General features: G+C 56.6%; 1 protein-coding gene across 2 annotated transcripts in view; it reads right to left on the bottom strand.

Annotated features, from left to right (window-relative positions):
* GRIP2 (glutamate receptor interacting protein 2) overlaps nucleotides 1–13,710 on the bottom strand; it is a 71,322-nt gene extending 57,612 nt beyond the window's left edge. For both annotated transcript variants that reach the window (XM_056129581.1, XM_056129583.1), the window contains exon 1: nucleotides 13,570–13,710. In XM_056129581.1, coding sequence (XP_055985556.1) covers nucleotides 13,570–13,624 — 55 coding nt within the window. In that variant the 5' untranslated portion in view covers nucleotides 13,625–13,710. The remainder of the gene's footprint in view (nucleotides 1–13,569) is intronic.
* Between the last annotated feature and the right edge of the window lie 9,771 nt (nucleotides 13,711–23,481).

The raw sequence follows: 23,481 nt of genomic DNA, 5'->3' as shown, positions 1-23,481 counted from the left end.
GGGCTCAGAGGACGCCCTGGTCCCTGAGTCTGACACGCTCCTGCCTTTCCCACAGCAAAAGCTGAATCACTGTGTCCTGCTGACTGCCCCGCAGTTTCTCTCGGCTAGCCCCATAGTTACGCCTTCCAGTGCCTTCAGATAAATCTTCCTTGGGGCTGGAGCGGGGAGGGCACTGCCTGGCATGTGGCCAACCCAGGTTCAATCCCCAGCATCGTCACCTACGGTCCCCTGAGCAGCTCCAGGAGCAATTCCTGAGCACAGAGCCAGGAGTAGGTACTGAACACTGCCGGCCCCCCCAAAAAACAACAAAAGACAAATCCTTTACTCGGTAGGCAGACAGACAGACTGCCCGTGTCCTCCTGGTTTCGTCCCTCCACAGACCCCACAGCCTGATATAGTCTCTGAGCCCACGAGAGCCATCCAGGCTGTGGCCCAGTGCTGCCTGGCATGAAGTGACCCAGGGACGCTCCCTGGGCTCACATGTGCACCTCCTCCCCCCAGGGTACAGTGCTCAGGCCCAGAGCAAAGGCAGGAACTCAGAGACATCCAGGTCCGAAGGTCATCTGCGAGTTCCCTGGATCCAGCCCTTCCTGAAGCTGATGCGAGCACTGAGTCTCCAGGCTGGGACCCAGTGGGGGGCTGGGTTACGCCATGATCCCCCCCCCAGGGGTTTTGCTCCAGGCAGTGCTCGAGGGACATCCCTGGCACTGGGGACCAGCCGGGGCTCCGGCATGCCAAAGGAGTGACACACTCCAGCCCCTTCCCAGCCCAAGTTTCTATCTGGGACTGAAAGCTTCCATGGGGGGATGCCCGTGAGGGGCCTGGCTTCTGTCCTGGAAGTCGGTGTGGGAGAGGAGAGGGCGCCCCAGCTCCTGTCCCTGCTAGGATGACCCTTGGGGGTGACATTCACCCTCTTCCGCTCCCTGCGCGGACAGCCCCGGTTCCAGCCGCAGACGTGTACGCTGCGGTGTACACTGGTGTCGGTGATCTGAGCTGAGCCCCCTGCAGTCCCCTTTACCTTCTCCCTCTGTGAGCTCTCCTGAGTCTTTCTGGGGATTTCCCTGGGGTCCCTCCGGTGAGCCCGGAGGGCAGCCTGCTCTGTTCTGCGCCGTTTTCCTGCTGATGGACCAAAGTTCTTTCTGCGTTGGCTGGACCCGGGTGTGAACTAGAGCTGCCAGGTGGGCAGTGAGCCAGGCCAGAGGCCATGCTGGGCACTCGGGCTCATTTGGGACTGACCCCCAAAGCCTTTCCAGCCTGGATGGGATCTGAGCCCCCACAACGCGGGGGTCAGAGGCTAGAGATGGGGGTGTGAGGCAGAGGAGGGAGGGAAGGATGGTAGATCAGGTGCGCGTGGTCGGGGAGGGAGCCCGGAGGGAGCGTCCTGCCTTCTCTTGCCGTATCCTACTGCCCTGACCGGCACTGGCCACTGGGCTGGCCTGCACCGCGGGGCTCTGGCTGGAGCTGGCCCCAGGGCCCCTCGAAGCCGCTCAATGGGAAGCCCGGATACTCCCTCTCCAGAGAAACTGTCCCCAGGTTCCCAGCCCTGCAGCCACGAGGTGTCCCCAGCCCCGCCAGCCTCCCTGTTAGACGGAGCTTCTGCAGTGGGCAGCGTCCGTGCCCTGGGCTCTCAGGCCAGCCATCAGCCAAGCGTCAGAGGGAACTCAGCTATCCTACCACAGACAGTGCCAGGCAGTGCCAGGCACAGGGTATGAATTGTGGGGAGTGCACAAAGGAGCAAACCTGTCCAGGACCTCATGAGCCAGACCCTGTGCCCATTTCACTGTTGAGTACCCCAAGACTCAGGCCTCGGGCAATGTGATCGAGCTCCAGAGAAGGTGGCAGAGAGGTGTGGAAGTGGGGTGCTGTCCTCCTGGGCCCCAAATCCAGCGTCTCTAAGCTCCCCCCAGGACGTGCCACCCTGTGTCAGAGCTGAGGGAGAAGCCGGCCGTGCAGGCTGTGGTGGGGAGAGGGGGGACACGGGGGTCCCTGCCTGTACCTGGGGAGCAGAGGCTTCCACGAGGCCGACCCATGTGAGGAGATGACCCAGGGTCCCCCAGTGCAAGCCCCCTAAGAACAGGATCCCGTTGCTCCCCAGTCCATGTGGGTAAGTCCATCTGGGCAAGCGGGGAGGGGGTGCTTGTCAACCTGAACTCGCTCAGGGGCCTGGACAGGGGTTCCAGCACCTCCTGGCCCGGACGCTCTGAGCCACTAAATGTGGCAAGAAGTCTGGTGAGAGCAGGAACGAGCAGTCATGACCCCCATCTCCAGACTACACACACACACACACACACGCACAAACACACACACACACACTCACGCACACACAAGCACACACACAGATATGTGCTCAGAGATGCATGTACATGCATACAAACATACACATATACACATATGCATACACACGCATGCATACACACAACACACAAGCACTCACATGCACATACACACATGCACACACACATACACACATGTGCACACACACATACACACAGGGACATGTACACACAGATACATGCACACACATGCACATATACACGCATTCATGTGTGCACATATACACACATGCACACACATGCACACACACATACACACACATGCATACACACACGCACACACATACACACACACAGCCAGCTGCAGGCCGTCACTGCTGGCCCCCAGCCCACTGGTGCCTCCTCCAAGCAAGATCTTTTATCTTTGTGTCGCGCATATTTATCAGGAAGAGAAAGAAATTAGCTGCCAGCTGCGAGAGCGCTCGCCTGTGAGCTTCCTCCTCCCTGCCAGCAAAACCGGGTCCGAGAAAGAAGGGCTTGACTCTCAGTGGCCCTGGCTGGGCTGACCCCGAGCCCCTTGCGGCTGCTCCACAGGAAGCTCCAGCTCGTGCTCCTCAGGACACAGGCAGGAGGGGCAGAAACCCTGGGGTCCGGCAGGGGCCATGCCCACCACTCCCCCACCACACACACACACACACACACACACACACACACACACACAGCCAAGCCCCATTCCTGAACCAAGGTGCTGGGGGAGGGGGTAATTTGGCCTAGTCTGGGGGGAAAGGGCCACCCAGGATATCCCAAGGTCAAAGGTGAAAATCCTGTCAACAGGGGCGATGGCATGACGCTGGCATGAAGCTGGCAGGACGGGGGCGCAGGCAGGGAGCTGAGTGACGCCAGCCCAGAGTGTGAGAACGCCTCGCTCGGGACTTTGCGTGGCCATTAAAGGACACCTGCAGGGAAACCACACAGAGTGCGGGGCTGGCGACAGGCCTGCGAAGGCGGCGGGGACCCACCGGGGTCCTGCTGGCCGTGCCAGAAGCCGGCCGTGCGACCCTCACGGTGGCAGGGAGAAGCGGGGGGCATGCTGGCAGTCGCCTGGCGTCGCGCATGCTCTAAGCGGAGGAAGGGGAGCCGGTGCAGGAGAGAAGCGGCGTGACCGGAAGGAAGCGGACCCGAGGCCCGGGGAGGGAGTGCGGGGAACTGAGTCTGTCTGGGCTTGTCGTGCTTTTCCAAATGGTCTGTATTTAGCAGCAATTACAGGCTTAATGAGCAGATAACTTCCCTGCCAAGGATTCATTCCAAGACCTCCCCCAGCTCACGTCTGAAACTGCGGATGGGCCCGGAACACGGACGAACTCTGCTTTTTCCTCGCGACGCCCCTCGATGACAATCAAGGATCGCTTTACGGGCTGATGATGAATTTACGCAAGAAAGGAACAGAAACAGTGACACATAAACAACCGTGGCGATCGACCATGACAGAAGTCAGGCGAACGGGGCCTTTCTCCAAAGACTGCACTGCGGGGCTGCAGGGAGGTTTCAACCAGCTGGAGCACATGCTCTGCACGCGGGAGGCCCTGGTTTGGGCCCTGGCACTGCCAGGAGAGAAGCTCGCGCCAAGACCGGGAGCGGATCCTTCAGCACTGCCAGCTCTGCTCACACACCTCATCGGACTTCATGTTTTCCGAACCAGGCTGAACCCAGGTAGCTGAAGACGTGGAAAAGCGGCCACCTGCAGGGTGGGGGAGGGTGAGCTCCGAACCCTTTAGACTCGCACTCCCCGCTAAGGAAACTTGCGTGCGTGCGTGCGTGCATGTCTGTGCGTGTGTGCATGTATGTCTGTGTGCCTGCATGCATGCGTGTGCGTGTGTGTGCATGTTTGTGTATTTGTGTGTGCATGCATGTATGTGTGTGCATATGTGCGTGTGTGTGCATGTGTGTGTGTCTGTGTGTGCATGCCTGCATGTGTGAGTGTGTGTGCGTGTCTGTGCGTACATGCAAATGTAGGTGTACATGTGTGCATGTGCATGTCTGTGCATGAGTCGTGTGCATGCATGTCTGTGCATGTGTGCATGTATGTCTATGTGCATGCACGCATGCGTGTGTGCACATGTGCATATCTGTGTGTGCATGCATGCGTGCATGTCTGTGTTCCATGTGTGCATGTGTGCATGCATGTATATGTGTGTGCATGCGTGCGTGTCTGTGCGTGCATGTGTGTGAGTGTGTGTGCATGTCTGCGTACATGTGAGCGTGGGTGTACATGTGTGCATGTGTGTGTCTGTGCATGAGTTGTGAGCATGCATGGTGTGCATGCATTCATGTGTGTCTGTGTGCATGCGTATGTGTGCACGTGTGTGTGCATGTGTGCATACTTGTGTGTGCGTGCATGTATGTCTGTGTGCATATGTGCATGTGTGTGCATGTGTGTGTGTCTGTGTGTGCATATCTGCATGTGAGTGTGTGTGTATGTCTGTGCGTACATGCAAGTGTGATTGTACGTGTGTGCATATGTGTGTGTCTGTGCGTGAGTTGTGAGCATGCATGTGTGTGCCTGCATTCATGTGTGTCTGTGTGCATGCGTTATGTGTGCATGTGTGTGCGTGCATGCATGTGTTTGTGTTCATGCATGTGTGAGTTTCCGTGTGCATGTGTGTGTGTGTCTTCACAGTCACAGGCATGTTCTTTTATGAATTACCCACCTAGGATGTTATTTGTCTCTTACCATCAGCCACAGGAAAGAAAGAAAACAGAAATACTCAGGTGGTCAGATGTCTAAGAGACTCATTCATTTCCCCATCTTTGTCCTTAGGAAGGGGGCACGCACACCCTCGGGGGGCACCCCTGGCCGCATCTCGGGCTCCTGAGGGTGGAAGTGCCTGGGCCCCCCAGACTGCTGGCACTCAGCCCAGGAAGGTTCTCAGAGAGTGTGTGCCCAGTGCTGCATTTTATTGCAAAGGGAGAAACAACTGTACAAAATAAATCACTCCAACCAAAGTCCAGCCCCATGGTCTCAGGAGCCCCTGCCACAGGGGAGGTAGTGTCCCACACGAATGCGTCTGGCGCCCAGCCCGGGAAATCCACTGTGAAATCCCGCCCACCCAGAGGCAGCTGCGTGTACCCCCAGGCCTCGGTCTCGAGGTCCAGTCCCAACAGCTCTGCTGGCAGCAATAAATCGGGCTCGGGCCCAGCAGCCACGGTCCTGGGGCCTCATTTTCCACACGAGGGTAAATCACTCCCACTGATGGGCGAGAAGCGTTGGTTCACTGGCTTCAAGAAGGGTTGCCAGAAAGACCCCCATCCCAAGCTCCCCAGGGGGGCTGCCAGTTCCCAGACCATCCCTCGGGGCCTACCAGGCACGGGCCCCTCCCAGAACCCTCAGCAGCACCTACAAGGGCCTGGCACCTGGTCACCACATCCAGGAAGCCAGCCTGTCCAGGCCGCCCGTCCTGCTCCTTGCCAGCAGCTGGTGCCCTCACGGATCTCTCTGCCACCCATCGCTCTGTGCCTGCACCAGGCCGCAGGGATCACTCAGCCCACAGCACCGTCCAGCCCCAGGCCCAGCCTGAACGACAGAACCTCCCCGAGTCCTCAGGCTGGCTGCTGCTCACACCCCAAGCAGGGGTGGGGGTGGGGGGGACCATCAGAACTGCCCTTTGGAGAGGGCGAGAGTGTTGGTGTAGGAGCGTGGGGGACCGCCTTTCCTTCCTTCCCTCCTTCCTTCCTCCCTCCCTCTCTCCCTCCCTCCTTCCTTTCTTCCTCCCTCCCTCCCTCCCTCCCTCCCTCCTTCCTTCCTTCCTTCCTTCCTTCCTTCCTTCCTTCCTTCCTTCCATTCTTCTCTTTCCTTTCCTCCTCTTCCTTTTTCTCCCTTCTCTTTATTCGTTATTCCTATCCCTCCATCCTTTCTCTCTTTTTCTTTCCCTTTCTCCTTTCCCTCTTCCTTCATTCCTTCCTTTCCCTCTTCATTTCACCTTCTTTCCCCTCCCTCCCTCCCTCCCTCCCTCCCTCCCTTCTCTCCATTTTTCTTCCCCAGCAGTGTTCAGGGGCTACTCCCCGCTCAGTAATTGGGGTTCCTTCCTGGCAGTGCGGGGGGACCATTCATACATTGAATCCCGGCCTCCCGCATGCAAAGCCCGCGCTCCAACCCACGAGCTGCGCCTTGAGCCCTGTGTTTCTCTTCAAGAGGACAAAGGCCGTCTCTCCTCTTCATGTACGTGTGCCGCATACCAGCGGCGGGCACGGCAGCACATGTTCCCGCCGGTACAGACAGAGGGAAGGAACGTGTATGTAACAGTGATGTGTAATTCCTGCACCACACCAGGAATTAAGCTCAGAACTGGGGCCAGAGAGACAGTGCAGTGGGTAGGGCACTTGGTGTGCATGCAGCTGACCTGGGTCAGGGTCTCCCATTCCCCATAGGGTCCCCTTAGCCCTACCAGGAGCCATCCCTGAGCACAGAGTCCTGAGTACTACTGGGTGTAGCCCCACAAAACAAAGCAAACAAACAAAACAAGTCCAGAGACTCACCCTTACCCTGGGCACCTCCTTTAACCACTAGGCCACCTTCCCGGCCCTGTCTCGAGATGGCGAACCACAGTCAGGATGGCCTTAGCATCGGCAAGCAGCACCAGGGTTTGAAGTTTCGGCCCTGTGCTTGCTGGGCAAGTGCTTTTAACCATGGAGCCATCTCCCAGGCCCCAGTTAACTGTTCCTACTGGCGCCAGACCCCAGGGAGAGAGGTCGGGGCCCCAGGGCTACTCCCTGGGATGCCCATCCCCGTGCTCAAACCCGAGGCTCAGTGCTCCTCAGCCCAGCAGGGCTTGGGGAGTACCAGGACCATACCTATGGTGCTGGAAGGCTGTGCGGCATTGAAGATCAAACTTAGAGTCTCACACACTCAAGACACGTGATATAACACTGAAATCCCCCGCACCCCCTGGGCCCTGTTGGGAGGTTGGAGAGAAAGCTGGATTTCCCCCTTTCTAGAGAGACAGACATTGTGGCAGAGCAGGGCACCCAGGAAGAACTTCCATTTGGGCTGGCAGGATAGCACAGCAGGCAGGGCGCTTTCCTGCACACGATCAACACAGGTGGGATCCCTGGGTCCCCATAGGGTCCCCTAAGACACAGGAACAAAGTGCTAGTGGCTGGACTGAGAGGGACACAGCATGGACCAGCCTAGCAGGCGAGGGCAGGGAGGTCACTAGTAACAAGGATATCACAGAGGCAGGCGGTGACAGTGCTGGAAAGGAACAGAAAGAGAAGGCGCCAAGGGACTATGACTTAGGACGGGATTGCCAGGGAAGGGCTCGCTGAGGAGCCAGCCGGGCAGATATAAATAAAGCACATGAGCGGGGTACCTGGCCACAAGGAATCAGAGGCAGCAGCAAGTGCAAAGGCCCTGGGGTCTCCTTCAGTCATCAGCATTCGGTATGAGACCTCCCAACTGTAAGCACAGTGGGGCTCCTGAAAACGGATGGTGCGCACTTCTGGGTGCATATTTCAGAGAGAACTCCCTCCAACCAGGGGTTCCGGGGACAGAAGTGGCAGGAAAATATATCGAGGTGACAGGAAAGAGGCAGAGGAGCTCGTGGTGCTTCCAAACTCGAGCCAAGATCAGGAGCAGGAAATCCCCGTTTCTTTCTTTCCTCCCCAGCTGCATCATCCTCTGAGCCTTGCAGAGTGGGCGGTGGGCAGAGCTAGAGGGAGAGATTCGGGGGCCAAGTCCTCCACAGCCCGTAGCTGGCTCTGGGGTGCAGGTTTGCCCCCAAGCCTACCTGGGCTGTCGCCTTGGAAAGTCAACTGCAAAGGAATCCTTCTGATGGGCGTCGCTTTCCCCTGCCCCCCGGAGAGCAAGAGTGAGAGTGTAACGTCCTGTCCTTCCACCCAAAGTGTAGCAGAAAGGGAGGTTAAAGATGGAGGGGAGAGCCAGGCAGGGCGCCGACTCTTTCCCGTCCTGCCCTGCGTGGCGGGGGCACCGTCGGCTGCACGCTGGCGTCACGGGCCAGGCCACGCGACAGAACTTCTGCCACTCTGAGCTGTGTCTGCATTAGGGGAAGTACAGGGAGGCGTTGAAAATCAACTCCGGTGTTGACATTACAGTTATTAAAATCAAACAAAAGATCTCTTCCCAAGTCTGGCTCTGCTTCCTGAAGAGAGCCGGGCCCACACCACCTGATTTAAGGCAACAGACAGATGTTCCCGGCAGGAGGCACATTAGCCCCAGATGCCGCCGCTCTGCTCCAGACGGGCACACGCACACACAGACGCAGGACACAGGCACACAAGACGCGGGCACACGCACACGCACGGACACACAGACAGGGGCACACATGCACACACAGACACACAGGACGCGGTAACACACTCAGACGCGGGCACATGCACACACACAGACACAGGACGTGGGCACACAGAGACACAGGCACACACACAGAGACACAGACACACACAGAGACACAGACACACACACAGACACACAGACACAGGACACAGACACACAGACACAGGACACAGGCACACACACAGACACAGGCACACAGACACAGGACGCAGGCACACACACACACAGACACACAGACACAGGACGTGGGTACATACATACACAGACACAGGCACACAGACACAGGATTAGGACACACACAGATATGGACACACGCACACATAGACACAGGATGCAGGCACACACAGATGTGGGCACACACACACAGACACACAGATACCAGATACAGGCACACACAGATACAGGTACACACACAGACACACAGGCACACACAGGCACACAGAGACACACAGACACACAGATACATGCACACACACAGACACAGGCACACACAGGCACACACATACACAGAGGTATAGAGACACAGGACACGGGCATATACACATATACATACAAATAGGATGTGGGCACACACAGAGACACACAGACACAGGACACGGGGACACGCACACATACACAGAGACACAGAACAGAAGGAACATGCACACACGGACACCAGATACAGGCACACAGAGATACAGGCACACACACAGACACACTGGCACACACATGCACACAGACACACAGGCACAGGACGTGGGGCAGGGCACCTCCACCGCTCCCTTCCCAGCATTTGGCGGTGCCCGCACAGATCATTTGTAACCTCCGCCTGCAGTTCTGACAGAGACATGAGCAGCGGGAATGAGTAGCCAATCAGTTCCCACCCTATAGTCTTCCCCTTGTCGCCTAGGTAACTGGCACAGGGACACATCAGCTAGCTGGGTACCACGGACACACACACACACACACACACACACACACACACACACACACACACACACCTTTGCTCCCCTAAGGTCCAGAGCGGCAGAGACGCTGTGTGAATCTGTCAGGACCCCGGACAGCTCCCGCGGTTCCTGTTCCGAGACTCTGCGGCTCCCGGATTCTTACACCTCCCGGCACTTCCCACCTTTTTGTTCCTCTGCTCCTGCCATTCCTCCGCCGAATGTGCCCTCCCCGCTGCCGTCTCCAGTGCTCCAAACCTTGCTGGCCCTGGAAGCCAGCTCCGTGCTTCGGTCAAGACTTCTAAGGGCCTCCATCGGGGAATGAAATCCACACCCCTTCCCCTCCGGGATGCAGCTGCCGGGATCCGGCCTCCAGCCTCAGCCTCCCTTTCCTTTCCTCCTATTCTGCCTCCAGCAAACCAGACCCGCAACACATCACACATATTCTGGAGACCAGGACCCAGGGCGCGTCCTTCCTGGCGCCTGACACTCCCTTCTGCCCACCCGGCAGGTCCTTCCTCCAAGGAGCCTGTGGGAGCCTCGCAGACACCGTCTCTGTGAAAAGTGCCCTCAGAGGTCTGGCTTTGCTTTCTAGTTTCCAAGGAACATATCCCAGTCCTGCCGATGCGCGGGTTCCTTCTGTCTGCCCCTCTGGAATCGAAACTCTGCTACAGTGGGGGGAGGTGGGGGACTCTGTCTTGTTCCCGGCCATGTCCTCCGCCTCCAATCAGGGATCAATAGGAGAAGCCGAATGGACGTAAGTCCGTCCCTCCTCACTGCCTCTCATCTCCTCTCTCTCGAGTAAGAGCTGGAGGCAATGCCTTCGATGAACCCTCCTGGCTAATGTTCTCAAAGTCCATTAGGCAGCCGTGAGGTCTTGCAGAAGGAGGGGAATTAATCAGGAAGACGCTGTGCACGGGAACCCGGCCTTGTCCCCCACTTCCCTTCCGGCCTACAGCGCCGTCCTCTGCGCAGCTTCCCTGGAGGAATTTGCTGCTGCTCTCAACTCATTGCTCCCAAGCACCTGAAGTTTGGCTTTCGGAAGGACTGGGGCCAGCTCGAAGCAGAGAATCTGCTTTTATTTCTCAGACCTTGTACAGACCAGCAGGAGCCTAGGGGTGGGGTCAGGACAGGACAAACCCACTTCTGAGCCTATTCTGGGCTACGTGTCCTTACTGGCGTGGCTAGAGGCAACTATAGTGCTGCTGGCAGAACCAGAAATGTCAGGTTTCATTAGAACACAGGTCACAGAGACCTCTCCAAACCCCAAGGGATCCTGAAGCTGGGATCCCAGCATCCCCCAATCTCTCCTTCAGGACTATGACTCTGCCTTCCGGTCCTGGAAAGCATAGAGAGACCAGGCCACCGGGGCTCTGTGCGGGGCTGACCACCAGGATCACACTCCGGCACAGCCTGAGTGAGTAAGGCCAAGGTGCAGATTCAAGCGGCCACAGCGCAGACAATCTGATTGGATGTTCCAAACTCAAGAGTGAGGAGAATTCTTTTCATTATTCTCAATCTTTTCATTATTCTCAATCCCACTCACCCGAGTACAGATCATTCCCCCGAGCCTGAAGATATAGTGGATGCAGAGACCAGGCCATGAAGAGTAGGATTTGGTTTTGCAATTTCATGCTTTAATTTTGTTTTGTTTCTGGGACACACCTGGCTCTGCACTCAGGAATTACTGCTAGTGATGCTTGGGGCACCATATGGGATGCTGGGGATTAAACCTGGGTCAGCCGCATGCAAGGCTGACTAAGGCCCTACCCAATGTGCTATCATTCTGCCCCCCTTTAAAGTTATTATTATTGTTGTTGCTGTATTTTGCAGTGCAAGGGACGGAACCCAGGGCTCACACATCCAAGGCATGTGCTCTACCACCGAGCCCCATCCCTGGCCCCAGATTAGCATTTCCTGAGCGCCTACGATGCACCAGGCTGACACAGATTCTCAGAGGCCACCCACACCTTTTCCTTTCCCACACTTTATTTTTTCCCTTTTGGGCCAACACCAGACGATGCTCAGGGGTTACTCCCAGCTCTGTACTCAGGAATTACTCTTGGCAGTGCACGGGGGGACCATATGGGATGTCGGGGATTGAGCCTAGATCAGCCACATGGAAGGCAAGGGTCCTCCCCGCTATGCTATGGCCCCCCGGTCCCTCTCCTTTCCCACTTTATGGAGGAAGAAACCTGAAACTCAGAGTGAAGTGCCGACCAGGGGCCTCCTGACAAGCCGAGGGGCCCATGTCAGGACAGGAGACTGGTGTCCCAGCACCCCCTCACTCCCGGGACCGGAAGTGACATCATTGGGGGGGCAGGGGAGCCAGAATGTTCACGCCCCTCTCGCTAGCCCCGTCCCTCTCATCCTGACCTCCTGCCTCCAGCTCCTCACCCAACTGGCCCCCATGGCTCAGAGTCTCATTTGAGGCCCAGCCCACAGGAACCAATCTTCCTGTGGCCCAGAGAATGCCGAGGATTTTGCCTTTTTAAAATAGTAATTTCCGGCGCGGGTGGCTGAACAACCACCCTCTGATTTAGTGCTGAGCTCAAGGATCAACCTCCAGGAAGGTTTTCCAAGGCACACTGGGAGGCTGGGGCACTGAGGGACAGAGAAGGGACCAGTGCTCTTCCTGCACCCCCAGGACCCTCCCAGGCGTGCGCGCGTGCGCACACACACACGCACACACACACAGCTCACCAGCACACGCATGTGTGGGCACGCTCAGAGAGCAGCCCCCTGCCCACTGGACACGGCAGCCCCGCTCCTGAGCCGGGCCCAGCTGTACACTCTGCGGGCCCAGCCCCGACTTGGGGTTCCGGGAATCTGCAGCACAGGGTAGCGACCGTCCCTTTACAGGGATAGGAAGTGGGCCCTGGGGGGCAGCAATGGGGGTGTCCAAGGTCACGGAGCAAACCTGTGTTTCCGAATTGGGGGACGCAGAACCTCCCTCTGCATGTCACCTTCACCGACTCTGGACTCGGGGGTCAGCGGGTCAGCGTGATGGCCTCCCCCAACCCCAGGGCAGGGAGGCCTGGGCCCTTCTTCAGCCCAAAGTTGGGCTGTGGAGGGGGAGCACTCTCCCCACGGCTGCCTGCCGGGGTCTCCAGGATCTACCTACCACCTGATCTGCTTCTCAGCAAGACCCTCACTCACCTTTCCAGCTCGGAGACTGGGGACGCCAAGAGGTGGACGGGATCCCCTGGCCCCCACATACACACGCACAGGCGTGTTCTGACCTGCCCTGGGAATGGAGCCTTGAGCCAGGCCCTGAGAGGAAGGAGGTGCCCCCCACCCCCACATGCACCATGGAAACCTTGCATGGACACGGACTTGGGCTCACACCCCAGTTCTGCCACCTCCATCTGTGCTGTGTGACCTTGGCCAGAGGAGCCCCGTCTCTGAGGCTGTGTCCTCACCTGTAACGCACGGGGACAGGAGCAGCCCCAGGGGAGGGTCAGCGGTGCAGGGGAGCCCCCGGAGGCAGCCGGGACGGCGGGGTGCAGTTCCACGGAGCCCCCCTAACTCAGCAGACCCCCAGATGGCCCACTTCTCCCCAACCGCGCACACAACACGCCCACCCCACTCCCCCGACTCCCGGCGCGACCCATCCGGATCAGCAGCGAACCCGAACTTCGCCGGGCCCCGGGGCGCGGGTCCCTCGCCCTCCCGCCGCGCCCCCCGCGGGGGGCGCCCAACAGGTCCCCCGGGGAGGCCGGAGCCGGGGCCGCGCCGCAGCGCTGCGGCAGGACCGCGCGCGGGCCGGGGACGAGGGGACCCCGCGGCGCGCCCCCCGGCCCCGCCCGGCCCCCGCGCCGCCGCAACTTCGGGGAACTGAAGAGTCTGGGGGAGACGGGGGCGGCGTCGGGGGCCGCGGGAAAGTTGGGCCCCGGCGCCCCGCGCGCTCGCGCCCGCCGGCTCCCCCGCGCGCAGCCCCCGGGGCCCCGCCGCGCCCCGCGCCCAGTGTCCCGCGGTGACCCCCGGCCTCCCGCGGGGACCCGCCGCGGCCACCGCGTCCTACCTTCGTCCGGCAGGCGCTGCAGGCAGATGGCCAGGTTCCTCCGCCAGCCCCGCATCCCCGCGGCCGCCCTGCGGCCCGGCCCGGCCTGGCCAGCCCGGCCCGGCCCGCCCCGCCCCCGCCCGCGCGGCGCAGCGCTGGGCTCGGCCGCGGGCCCCGGGCGCGGCGGGCAGGGGCGGCCCCGAGGGTCGCGGTGCTCGGCGGCCGCAGGGCGCTCCCTGCGCTCCCCGCCCGCCCGCCCGCCCGCGGCCGAGCTCCCGGGCGCGCGCGCTTTCCGGGGCGCGGGGGCGGGGCGCCGGCGCGGGCAGCGCGGAGGGGCGGGCTGCGGGGGGACCCCCGGGCCCCCCGCGCGCCCCGCGTCCGGTCCCCACCCCCACCCCCGGGGCCAACGCCACTGCTGGTCCCGAAATGCCGGTCCCCGCGGATGAATGAATGAAGGCGTGAATGAATCAGGGACTCCGGGCAGAGATGAATGAATGAACGAGAGAAGGGGAAAATGAATGAACGAATGAGTCCATGAATTGATGGAGTGGATGCGAGCGTGCGGCAACTAACGGGCGAAGGAATAGATGAACATCTCTGTGCCCCCCCCCCCCGAACGAAGGAGTGGGTGAGTGCCCCCTGGCACCGGACCCTGAAAGGTCAAGGAACACCCCGCTCCCACCACCAGGAGTCTGAGTGGGGCGTTAGTGGGGACCCTCCACTTGCACTTTGCAGGGGGGCCAAACCCACCTCTGTGAAGGCAGAGCGTGCAAATGCCCACTGGCAAAGGCTGGAGGCAGGTGGGATCTGTCTGTCTGTCTGTAGCCCTTATCCACTATCTCCATAGCTGAGGAGAGAACCTGCAAATGCAAGCTGGCAAAAGCTGGAGGCAGATGGAGTCTGTCTGTCTGTCTGTCTGTCTGTAGCCCCCACAGCTCTCAGGCTCTGAGGGGCCCTTAGGCTGTGGGAGGTGAGTGGAGTGGGGTGTCCTAGCCCAGATGTCAGGTTTATGATCCTCAGGGGGTGATGGGGGGGAGGGGAAGGATGTCTGTAGTCCAGGGAGAAGGTTGGTCAACTCATGGGGGGGCAGGGCGTGCCCGCTCCCTGCCTGCCGTTTCAGACACAGCGAAGAGGGAACAGCAAGTCCATTGTGTTCAGGAACCAAGGAAGGCTGGTTCTCCACATCTCCGCTCAGGCTCAGGAGAGATTATCTCCTGGAACAATGGTCCACACCTCCCCCGCTCCCCCCCCCCTACACAGGTGCCCCGGCCTGGGTAGGAAAGACCCCCTTCTACTGACCCTCTGCTGCTGCCTTTTGATCTTTTTTTTTCTTTTTGGGTCACACCCGGTGATACTCAGGGGTTACTCCTGGCTCTGCACTCAGGAATCACTCCTGGCGGTGCTCGGGGGACCATATGGGATGCTGGGAATCGAACCCGGGTCGGACGCGTGCAAGGCAAACGCCCTACCCACTGTGCTATTGCTCCAGCCCCACTGCCTTTTGGTCTTTTTGGAACTCTGGAAGTCTATCCAAAAATAAAGCGTTCAGAGCAAAAGTCCTACATCATGGGTCCGGGGAGTTAGGACGCGGGTTAAGGCACTTGCCTTCCACTTCACTGACTCTGGTTCCATCCCTGGCACCTCCAGGAATGATCCCTGAGCACTGCTGGGTGTGGCTGCCAATTTTTATTTTAAACAACGTTAGAAAAGAGTCCATACCCCGGTGAAGGCTGCCTCGCCGTGCCCCTGGCGCTGAGCCCCGCAGCAGGGGCAGTGAGTGTGTTTCAGGGCAGCTCCTGGCCATCTCGAGGAAGCATGGGACCCTCCTCCAACCTGGGTTTGTTGGGTTTGTTGTGGCGCTGCCAGGAATCGAACCCAGGTCTCACGCATGCCAGGCATGTTCTTTCTTACTGTGCCTTTTCCCCCTCCCCTGGTCCCTGGGGGTGTCACTCTTTAGCTGTGTGTCCCTAGACCCCAAACTTCCTCTCTCTGAGCCTCAAAGTCCCTAGCTGCAAAGTAGGGACCGCCAGGATGTCCTGACAGAACCCAGTGGGGTGGAATCCAAACCCTCTGGACCCTCTGGGCACTTACCTAAACTCTGTATTAGAAGAATCCCCTCCGGAAGGCCAGGAGAGCATCCTTTGGGTTTGTTTTTTGTTCATTTTTGGGGGGGGGGTTCACACCTGGCAGTGCTCAGGGATTTCTCCTACCTCTGTGCTCACTCCTAGCAGTACTCCGGGCACCATATGTCGTACCAGGGATCAAACCAGTATCAGCTGTGTGCAAGACAAGCACATCACCTACTGTCCTATCTCTCCAGCCCACGGAGGAAGTGGGTGCGAGGTCAAACGACACCTGGCTCTGTGCTCAAGGATCATTCCTGGTGGTTCTCAGGGTTTTTTGGTTTTTTTTTTAGGCTTTTCTGGGTCACACCTGGCTATGCACAGCTGTTACTTCTGGCTCTGCACTCAGGAATTACTCCTGGTGGTGCTCGGGGGACCCTATGGGATGCTGGGGAATCGAACCTGGGTTGACCGCGTGCAAGGCAAATGCCCTCCCCGCTGTCCTCTTCTGGTTGGACCATATGTGATACCAGGGGACCACGTGTGATGCCATGAATAGAATCCGGGTCAGTCATATTCAAGGTAAGGGCCTTAAGAAGTAGCTTCTTAGGCATTCTGGGGCCGTCAGTGTTCAGCAAGTCTGTCCGAATAGGGGCACTGGGGCACAGACAGGTTAACTGTGTTTCCCAGGGTCACCCAGCCAGCAGTCATGACAGAACTGACATTCACGCGCCCCTGCAGCAGCCCCCTACCCACCGCGTCCGGATCCTGGGCCTCCACAGACGTACATGCGCTGCTCAGCGCCTCGGTGTGCCCTCCTGTGCAAACCCTGAATTATTCATCACCTCGGTAAGTCCCGCAGGCCCTGGGGCTGAGGGAGAGGCAGATCACGCATGCCCACGTCTGCAGAGTGCTGACTCCAGAACTTTCTAATGGATGGGAACTTCTGACAAGGAAGTACGTGGAGCCCAGCAGGAACAAGCGGGCTGCCGGAACCAGGACCCCTCTTGCCCCGGGATCCCTCCTGCCCACAGATCCCTGCCTGCACCAGATTCTTCCTGCACCCAGATCTGTGTCCTCCACAGCCAAGAAACTGAGGTCTTGGCAGGAGTCACGGGTGGAGGAGATGAGGGTCTCAGCCCCCAAGGCAAAGCCAACATCCCCTTAAATTTACCCAGAAAACACTGCAGCATGAGTATTTTCCCCCAATAACCCACCAAGTCTTCCTCTAGTCCCAACCTTGTGAGTCTTCCCAGCTGAGACCCCAACGCGGGTCACTTCCGTTTTCTAAATTTTTTTTTTTTTTTTTTTTTTTTTTTTGCTTTTTGGGTCACACCCAGCGATGCACAGGAGCTACTCCTGGCTCTGCACTCAGGAATCACCCCTGGCGGTGCTCAGGGCACCAGATGGGATGCTGGGAATTGAACCCGGGTTGACCGTGTGCAAGGCAAACGCGCTACCCGCTCTGCTATTGCTCCAGCCCCCCATTTTTAATGACGCAGATGACATTTAAAGCCTGACATAACAGCAGCAAATACTAAAAGCCGGAAGGAGATGGTGACCCCAGCGGGTCTGAGGGAAGGCTCTGACAGCGCCTCGGACCAGGACCTGCTAGCAAATGCACAATCCTGAGCTCCCTGACCTTCGTCAAGAGCATGAAATCCTTTCTGGGTTTCTCTCCATCAGCAAACACAGACACTAGCATAGATCTTTCATAAAAGCAATGTGATGTAACTTTTTTTATCGGGTGGGGAGGGTTCAAACCTGGTGATGCACAGGGTTAACTCCTGGCTCTACACTCAGGAATTACTTCTGGTGGTGCTTGGGGGACCATATGACATGCTGGGAAGTGAACACGGTTGGCCGCGTGCAAGGCAAACGCCCTCCCCGCTGTGCTATTGCTCCAGCATCCCTGATGTAACTTTTGACAATTTGGAACTTTTTTTCTTCTGCCACACCTGGCAGTGCTCAGGACTGACAGGTAACTGAGCTTCAGGGATCACTCCTGGTGGGGTTCAGGGAACCAATGGGGGTGCGTAGGATCGAATCCAGATAGACCTGTGTAAGGCAAATGCCTTACTGTATTATCTCTCTGGCCCTGAAAATTTAAAAAATGGGGGCGCTGGAGCAATAGCACAGCGGGTAGGGCATTTGCCTTGCACGCTGCCAACCTGGGTCGACCCAGGTTCGATTCCCAGCATCCCATATGGTGCCCTGAGCACCGCCAGGGGTGATTCCTGAGTGCAGAGCAGAAGTAACCCCTGTGCATCACTGGGTGTGACCCAAAAAGAAAAAAAAAAGAAAAAAGAAAATTAAAAAAACGGAAGTGACCCGCGTTGGGGTCTCAGCTGGGAAGACTCACAAGGCTGGGACTAGAGGCTCTGGCCACTTCTTCATGGGAGTTTGGCTCCAGGTACTTAAGCTGGTGCTCCAGAACCTTCTGGGCTCTGGGTTCTGGGCTCTGCACACACTAGGAGTCAGACAGCTTTGGGAGGTAGGTGAAGGGTACAAGCAGAACCTCATCTAGGGGTCTGGGCACAAGTACAAACTGGGGACCCTGAGCAGGATCCTGGGGTTCAGGAAAGAACCGTGACTGCTTATTTTTCTTTCTCATATTTAAAATAAAATACCAAAAACTTAGCTTGGGGGTGGGGGTGGGGGGCTGACTCCTGGCTCTGCACTCCGGGATCTCTTCTGGCAGGCCTTGGGATGATGGGGGTGAAAACTTGGGAGGCCGCATTCAGGGCAAACACCTTCTCCGCTGGGCTGTCTGTCTCTTGCCGCCAACAGCTTTCTCTGGTAGCTAATATATGGGCTGAGAGTGGTACAGTAATCTCTGCATGGTTGGGGGATGAGCGTCTCAGACGGTTCCACCAACTGGCATGTGAGACCTCGGAGTTTAGACAATCCTTAGATGCTAATGCCTGCTCAGGAGTGATCCCTGAGTGCAGAGCCAGGAGTGACCCCCGAGCATTTCCACGAGTGGCCCCAAACCAGATGCTGAACCCTGTGTTTTTGATTGCTTTATTCTGGGGCCACCCTGGGCAGAGCTGAGGGCTCACTCCTGGCTCTGAGCTCAGGGATCAGTCCTGGGGGGCTCAGGGGACCTTATGGGGTGCCGGGGATTGGACCTGGGTCAGTTGTGTGCAAGGCAAACACCTTGTGTCTCTCTGGTCCCTGGCCCCTGTGTTTTGTTGGTCTGTTTGATTTTTGTTTTCTGGATCATAACTGGTAGTACTCCTCCTCCTCCTTTTTTTCCCTCTTCTTTTCCTTTCTTTCTCTTCTTCTTCTTCTTCCTCTTCCTCTTCCTCTTCTTCCTCCTCCTCTTCCTCCTCCTCCCCCTCTCCCTCCTTCTCCTCCTCCTCCTCCTCCTCCTCCTCCTCCTCTTCTTCTTCTTCTTCTTCTTCTTCTTCTTCTTCTTCTTCTTCTTCTTCTTCTTCTTCTTCTTCTTCTTCTTCTTCTTCCTCCTCCTCCTCCTCCTCCTCCTCCTCTTCTTCCCCTTCTTCCCCTTCCCCTTCTTCCTCATCTTTCTCGTCTTCCTCTTCCTCCTCCTCCTTCTCCTCTTCTTCCTTCTCTGACCCCTCTACATGTTTATATGTCCTTCTTGTTCCAAGAACTCATTCCTGATATTTCCAGAGAGTTTGTGGACAGAGCACCGAGCAAAGACTCCACAGCCCAGTTATATCCCAACCCCCGGCTTTTCTGCAGCTTCTACCCAAGGTGGGCAGCTGATTTGCTGTGTGGCCTCAGGCAGGCCATTGAACCTCTCTGTGTCTCACTTGACCCAGCCATGAGGTAAGGCTCTTAGCCCCTACCTGCAGGCCTGGGGCTGGGGGTATGGAGGGGGGTCTATTTCTCCTCCCCCAATTTATTTCAGCCACAACCTGACTTGTATTACTCTGCACCAAAGGCTGCCAACCCCCACCATCTTTCAGACCATTCAAGGGCCGGGCGCTGGGAGCCCTCCACTTCCTCCGGCCGTGGGGTGCCTTATCCAACCCACAGAGCACTCCAGAGAGGGTCCCCGGCTATGTACTGTAAGGGCAAAACTGACGCCATGACAGGTGGCAGAAATCAGCAAAATCACCTAGGCCTCAGGTTCAGTTACAGCAACTAAAACAGTTTCCGTTCCCAGCAATGAAACAACATGCAACTGGCCAACCTGAACCCACCTGGGAAAGTTCCCGGGCTCAGCAAGTGGGCTCAATCAATCACGTCTCACAATGCTCCAGAAATTACCTTTTGTTAACCCTAAAAGAATGAGTAGCAGCAAAAGGAGAGAGAGAACAAAAGGGAATGCCCTGCCCAGAGGCAGGGCGGTATGGGGGGTGTTGGAGGGTGGGAGGGATACTGGGATCATTGGTGGTGGAGAATGGGCACTGGTGGAGGGATGGTTATTCGATCATTGTATAACTGAAACCCAAGCACAAAAATTTGTAAGTCTCCAACTGTACCTCATAGTGTCTCACTAATAAAAATAAAAATAATAAAAAAAAGAATGAGTAGCAGATGTAACCCTAAACTGCTGGTGGAAAACTATTGTTTAACTATTGCCTGACCACTGTTACCCTAGACACTTGCCAAAACACCTTTGGTTTGGTAACCAAGATTTCTTTCTGAAACAATAAGGCATGTACTGCTTATGTAATCAAGCCCTCTATAAACCTCTTGCTGCCTGGAGCAGGGGTCGCTATCAAGAGACCACTGTGTGGGTGAGAGAGGTGACCCCAGTACACTGCAATAAAACTCCTACTGCTTTTGCGTTACTGGGTTAGTGTCTCTGTGCGTCTCGCTGCTTGGGAACCCATAGTCCCGGGCTTAACAGTACCTGCTGAGTTTTGCTTTGGGGCCACACCCAGCAGCGCTCAGGGTTTACTCCTTGGTCTGCTCAGGGATCACTCCTGGGAGGGGGGGCGGCTCAAGGGTTGTATATGGGATGCTGGGCCGGCCATGTGCAAGGCAGGGGCCCTCCTGCTGTACTATCACTCCGGCCCATGCAGAGTACTTTAGTTTGTTGTTGCTGTCATTTGGAGCTACACCTGAATTTGTGCAGAGGCTACACACAGCTCTGTGCTCAAGGCTTGTTCCCACAGGTGCCTGGGGGACGGTACGGTGCCAGGGATTGAACCCCAGCCTCCTACAAGTGCTTGAACTACTTCTCGGGCCTTGAAGGGGCACCAACAGCCTGGGGTGGGGAGGTGACCCTTCCTCCAGGTCCGTGTCCAGGAGCGGGGCTGCAGAGAATTGTGACATTTGGCAGTTTCCACTCCAGAGAGGCCCACCACCTCCTCTGTTGACCCCCGATATTTGCATAATGGCTATTTTGTTCATTTAAACCCATCTTGATTTTCTGCCTCCAAAGACGTTCAAAGAGGGACACTAACGGGCCGGGTTCAAGAGCCACGCATGTGCAGGAGACTGCCCTGGCATCCGGGAGCTGGGAACGAGCACCCCAGGGGAGGGATGCTGAGTGAGACCCGCCCCTCGGCCTGTGCCGGCTGGGCTGTACGAGACTTGGGAAAAACCAAAGCAGTGCTGAGTTGCTCCTGGGCTGCAGAGGTCAGCAAAGCCTATTAGAAATCAGAGCCCAGTCGAGAAAGAAGACTTGGGGGTCATCCAGGTTTTAAGCCGGCACCCGGGGAAGGCTGGAGTCTGAGAGTCAGGGAGAGGAGTCACAGGAAGACCAAGACTTAGCAATTTGCCCTTGAGACTTGAATCAGGCGCTGAGCTGTAGACCGTCTGCCAGCTCTGTCAAAGAAAGGGTTAAGTCGACTCAGGGGGATGGCAACCCTTCCAGTTTCTCATGCACAATATCTGGCGTCCAATGATAAAAATCTGGTTTAATTTGGTGTGTTTGGGTCCCGCTCAGTGGTTCTCAGGGCTCACTCCTGCCTCAGTGCTCAAGGAACCATGTGGGGGGCCAGGAATCAAAGCCAGGTTGGCTGCATGCAAAGAAGTGTCTTAGCCACTATACGACCTCTCTGTTCAACTCCCCCAAACACACTTTTTATTTGTTTGATGGGATTTTTTTTGGGTGGAGAAACACATCCAGTGATACTCAGGGGTGACTCCTGGCTTTGAACCCAGGAATGACTCCTGGCGGTGCTCAGGGAACCATATGGGATGCCAGGAATTGAACTCAGGAAGACCACACGCAAGGCAAATGCCCTACTCGCTATACTACTTTTTCAGCCCCCCCCAAAACACATTTTTAAATACCAGAAATACCAACAAACAGGACCAAAGTTAGATAAAAATGCCAATAGAAATAAACTCAAAGGTGACCCAGGATAGTGTCATCAGACACAGTTTTTACAGTGACTGTGATTGATGTGCTCAAGAAAATGAGAAGGTGCAGAATTTCCTGGGAACATGGCATCCCAGACCGGAAATCAAGATTGAAAAGTATCATCACTGAAATCAAGAACTGGCCAGGATGCAGGCACATCTGAAAAGCACCTTGGTAAAACTGAAAGCCAGAGCAAGAAGAAAGATGTGAAGAATATCTCCAATATGAAAGTGAAAAAGATAATAAAAAGCACAGAAAGGAAACATACAGGATACAGTGAAAAGAAAATGCATTTCCGATAATGACCAGAACTTTCCAAAAATTGACAAGAGACATCAGTCGATAATGCTACAGTCAATAAGTGCTACAGGCCTGAATCAGGGAAAAAGCTGAGGAGAAACAGATCTGAGGGCATAAAAGGAAAGTTGCTAAAACTCCAAATGCACAGGATAATTTAAAAAGTAGTGGTGTGTGTGTGTGTGTGTGTGTGTGTGTATGTGTGTAAGATACCTTCTAAAAAAACAGCAGTGATACAGCAACCTTCTTAATAGAAACCTTGGCAGGTGAAGACAGCGACTAGTGTCTATTTATTTACTTTCGGCTTTGGGGGCCACACCCAGTGATGCTCAGGGGTCACTCCTGGCTCTGCACTCAGGAATCACTCCTGGTGATGTTCATTGGACCATATGGGGGATGCCATGAATCAAACCCGGGTCAGCCTAGTACAATGCCCTCCCTACTGTACTATCTCTCTGGCCCCTGACTAGCATCTTTTTTAAAAACAGATTTTACTTGAAGGCTTTTGAATGTGTAGATAGAATGAGAGAATCAAAGAGAGAGACACGCTCAAGGGAGAACACGGGCGTCTCTGAGGGCAGAGAGAGCCCCTATACACAACCCAGCATTAGACACGAAAGCATGAAAGTATACATCTCAAGAGGGGAGATGCGGGCGACACATGTGCTCGGGCACCACATGTACTTGGCCACGTTGGCACATGGACTCAGGTAGCATATGTGCCCCGATGAGCATCTTTAAAGGACTGAGAGGGCTGGGCAGATAGCAGGGGTGGAACCGCACAAGACCTGAACTCCCTCCCCAGCCCGACACGGCCCCCAGCACCCGTGGGCTCTGTCCTAGAGATTCCCAGCAGGACTCATGCCTCTATTTTTAGAAAATTGGGAAAGGAAACAATTGTGAGTCTAAATTTCGGTACTCAGGGCAAATATCCTTTGAAGTGACAAGAAAATTAAGATCTTTATAGACCACTTGGGGCTGGAGAGAAATTATAGCAGTTAGGCATTTGCCTTGCGTGCGGCCGAGCTGGGTTCAATCCCATCCTATGTGGTCCCCTGAGAGCTGCCAGGAGTGATTCCTGAGTGAGGTCAGGAATAAGCCTGGAGCACCACTGGGTGTTCCCCCAAAAAGCACAAACAAAGCATAATAAAACAGGACCTTTACAGACCCCTGAGAACAATGTGGTCCCCAAACCAAAGACACAAAGCAAAAGAATGAAGGGGGAGGAACTGGAGGAGGGACATATTTCAGGGAGTTTTCCAAGTGTGGGAAAATGATTCCAGC

The sequence above is a fragment of the Sorex fumeus genome, unplaced genomic scaffold (assembly GCF_029834395.1).
Source record: "Sorex fumeus unplaced genomic scaffold, SorFum_2.1 ptg000072l, whole genome shotgun sequence".
NCBI lineage: Eukaryota > Metazoa > Chordata > Mammalia > Eulipotyphla > Soricidae > Sorex > Sorex fumeus.
Note: the sequence above shows the minus strand (reverse complement) of the source record. Positions and strands in the feature narration are given on the sequence as shown.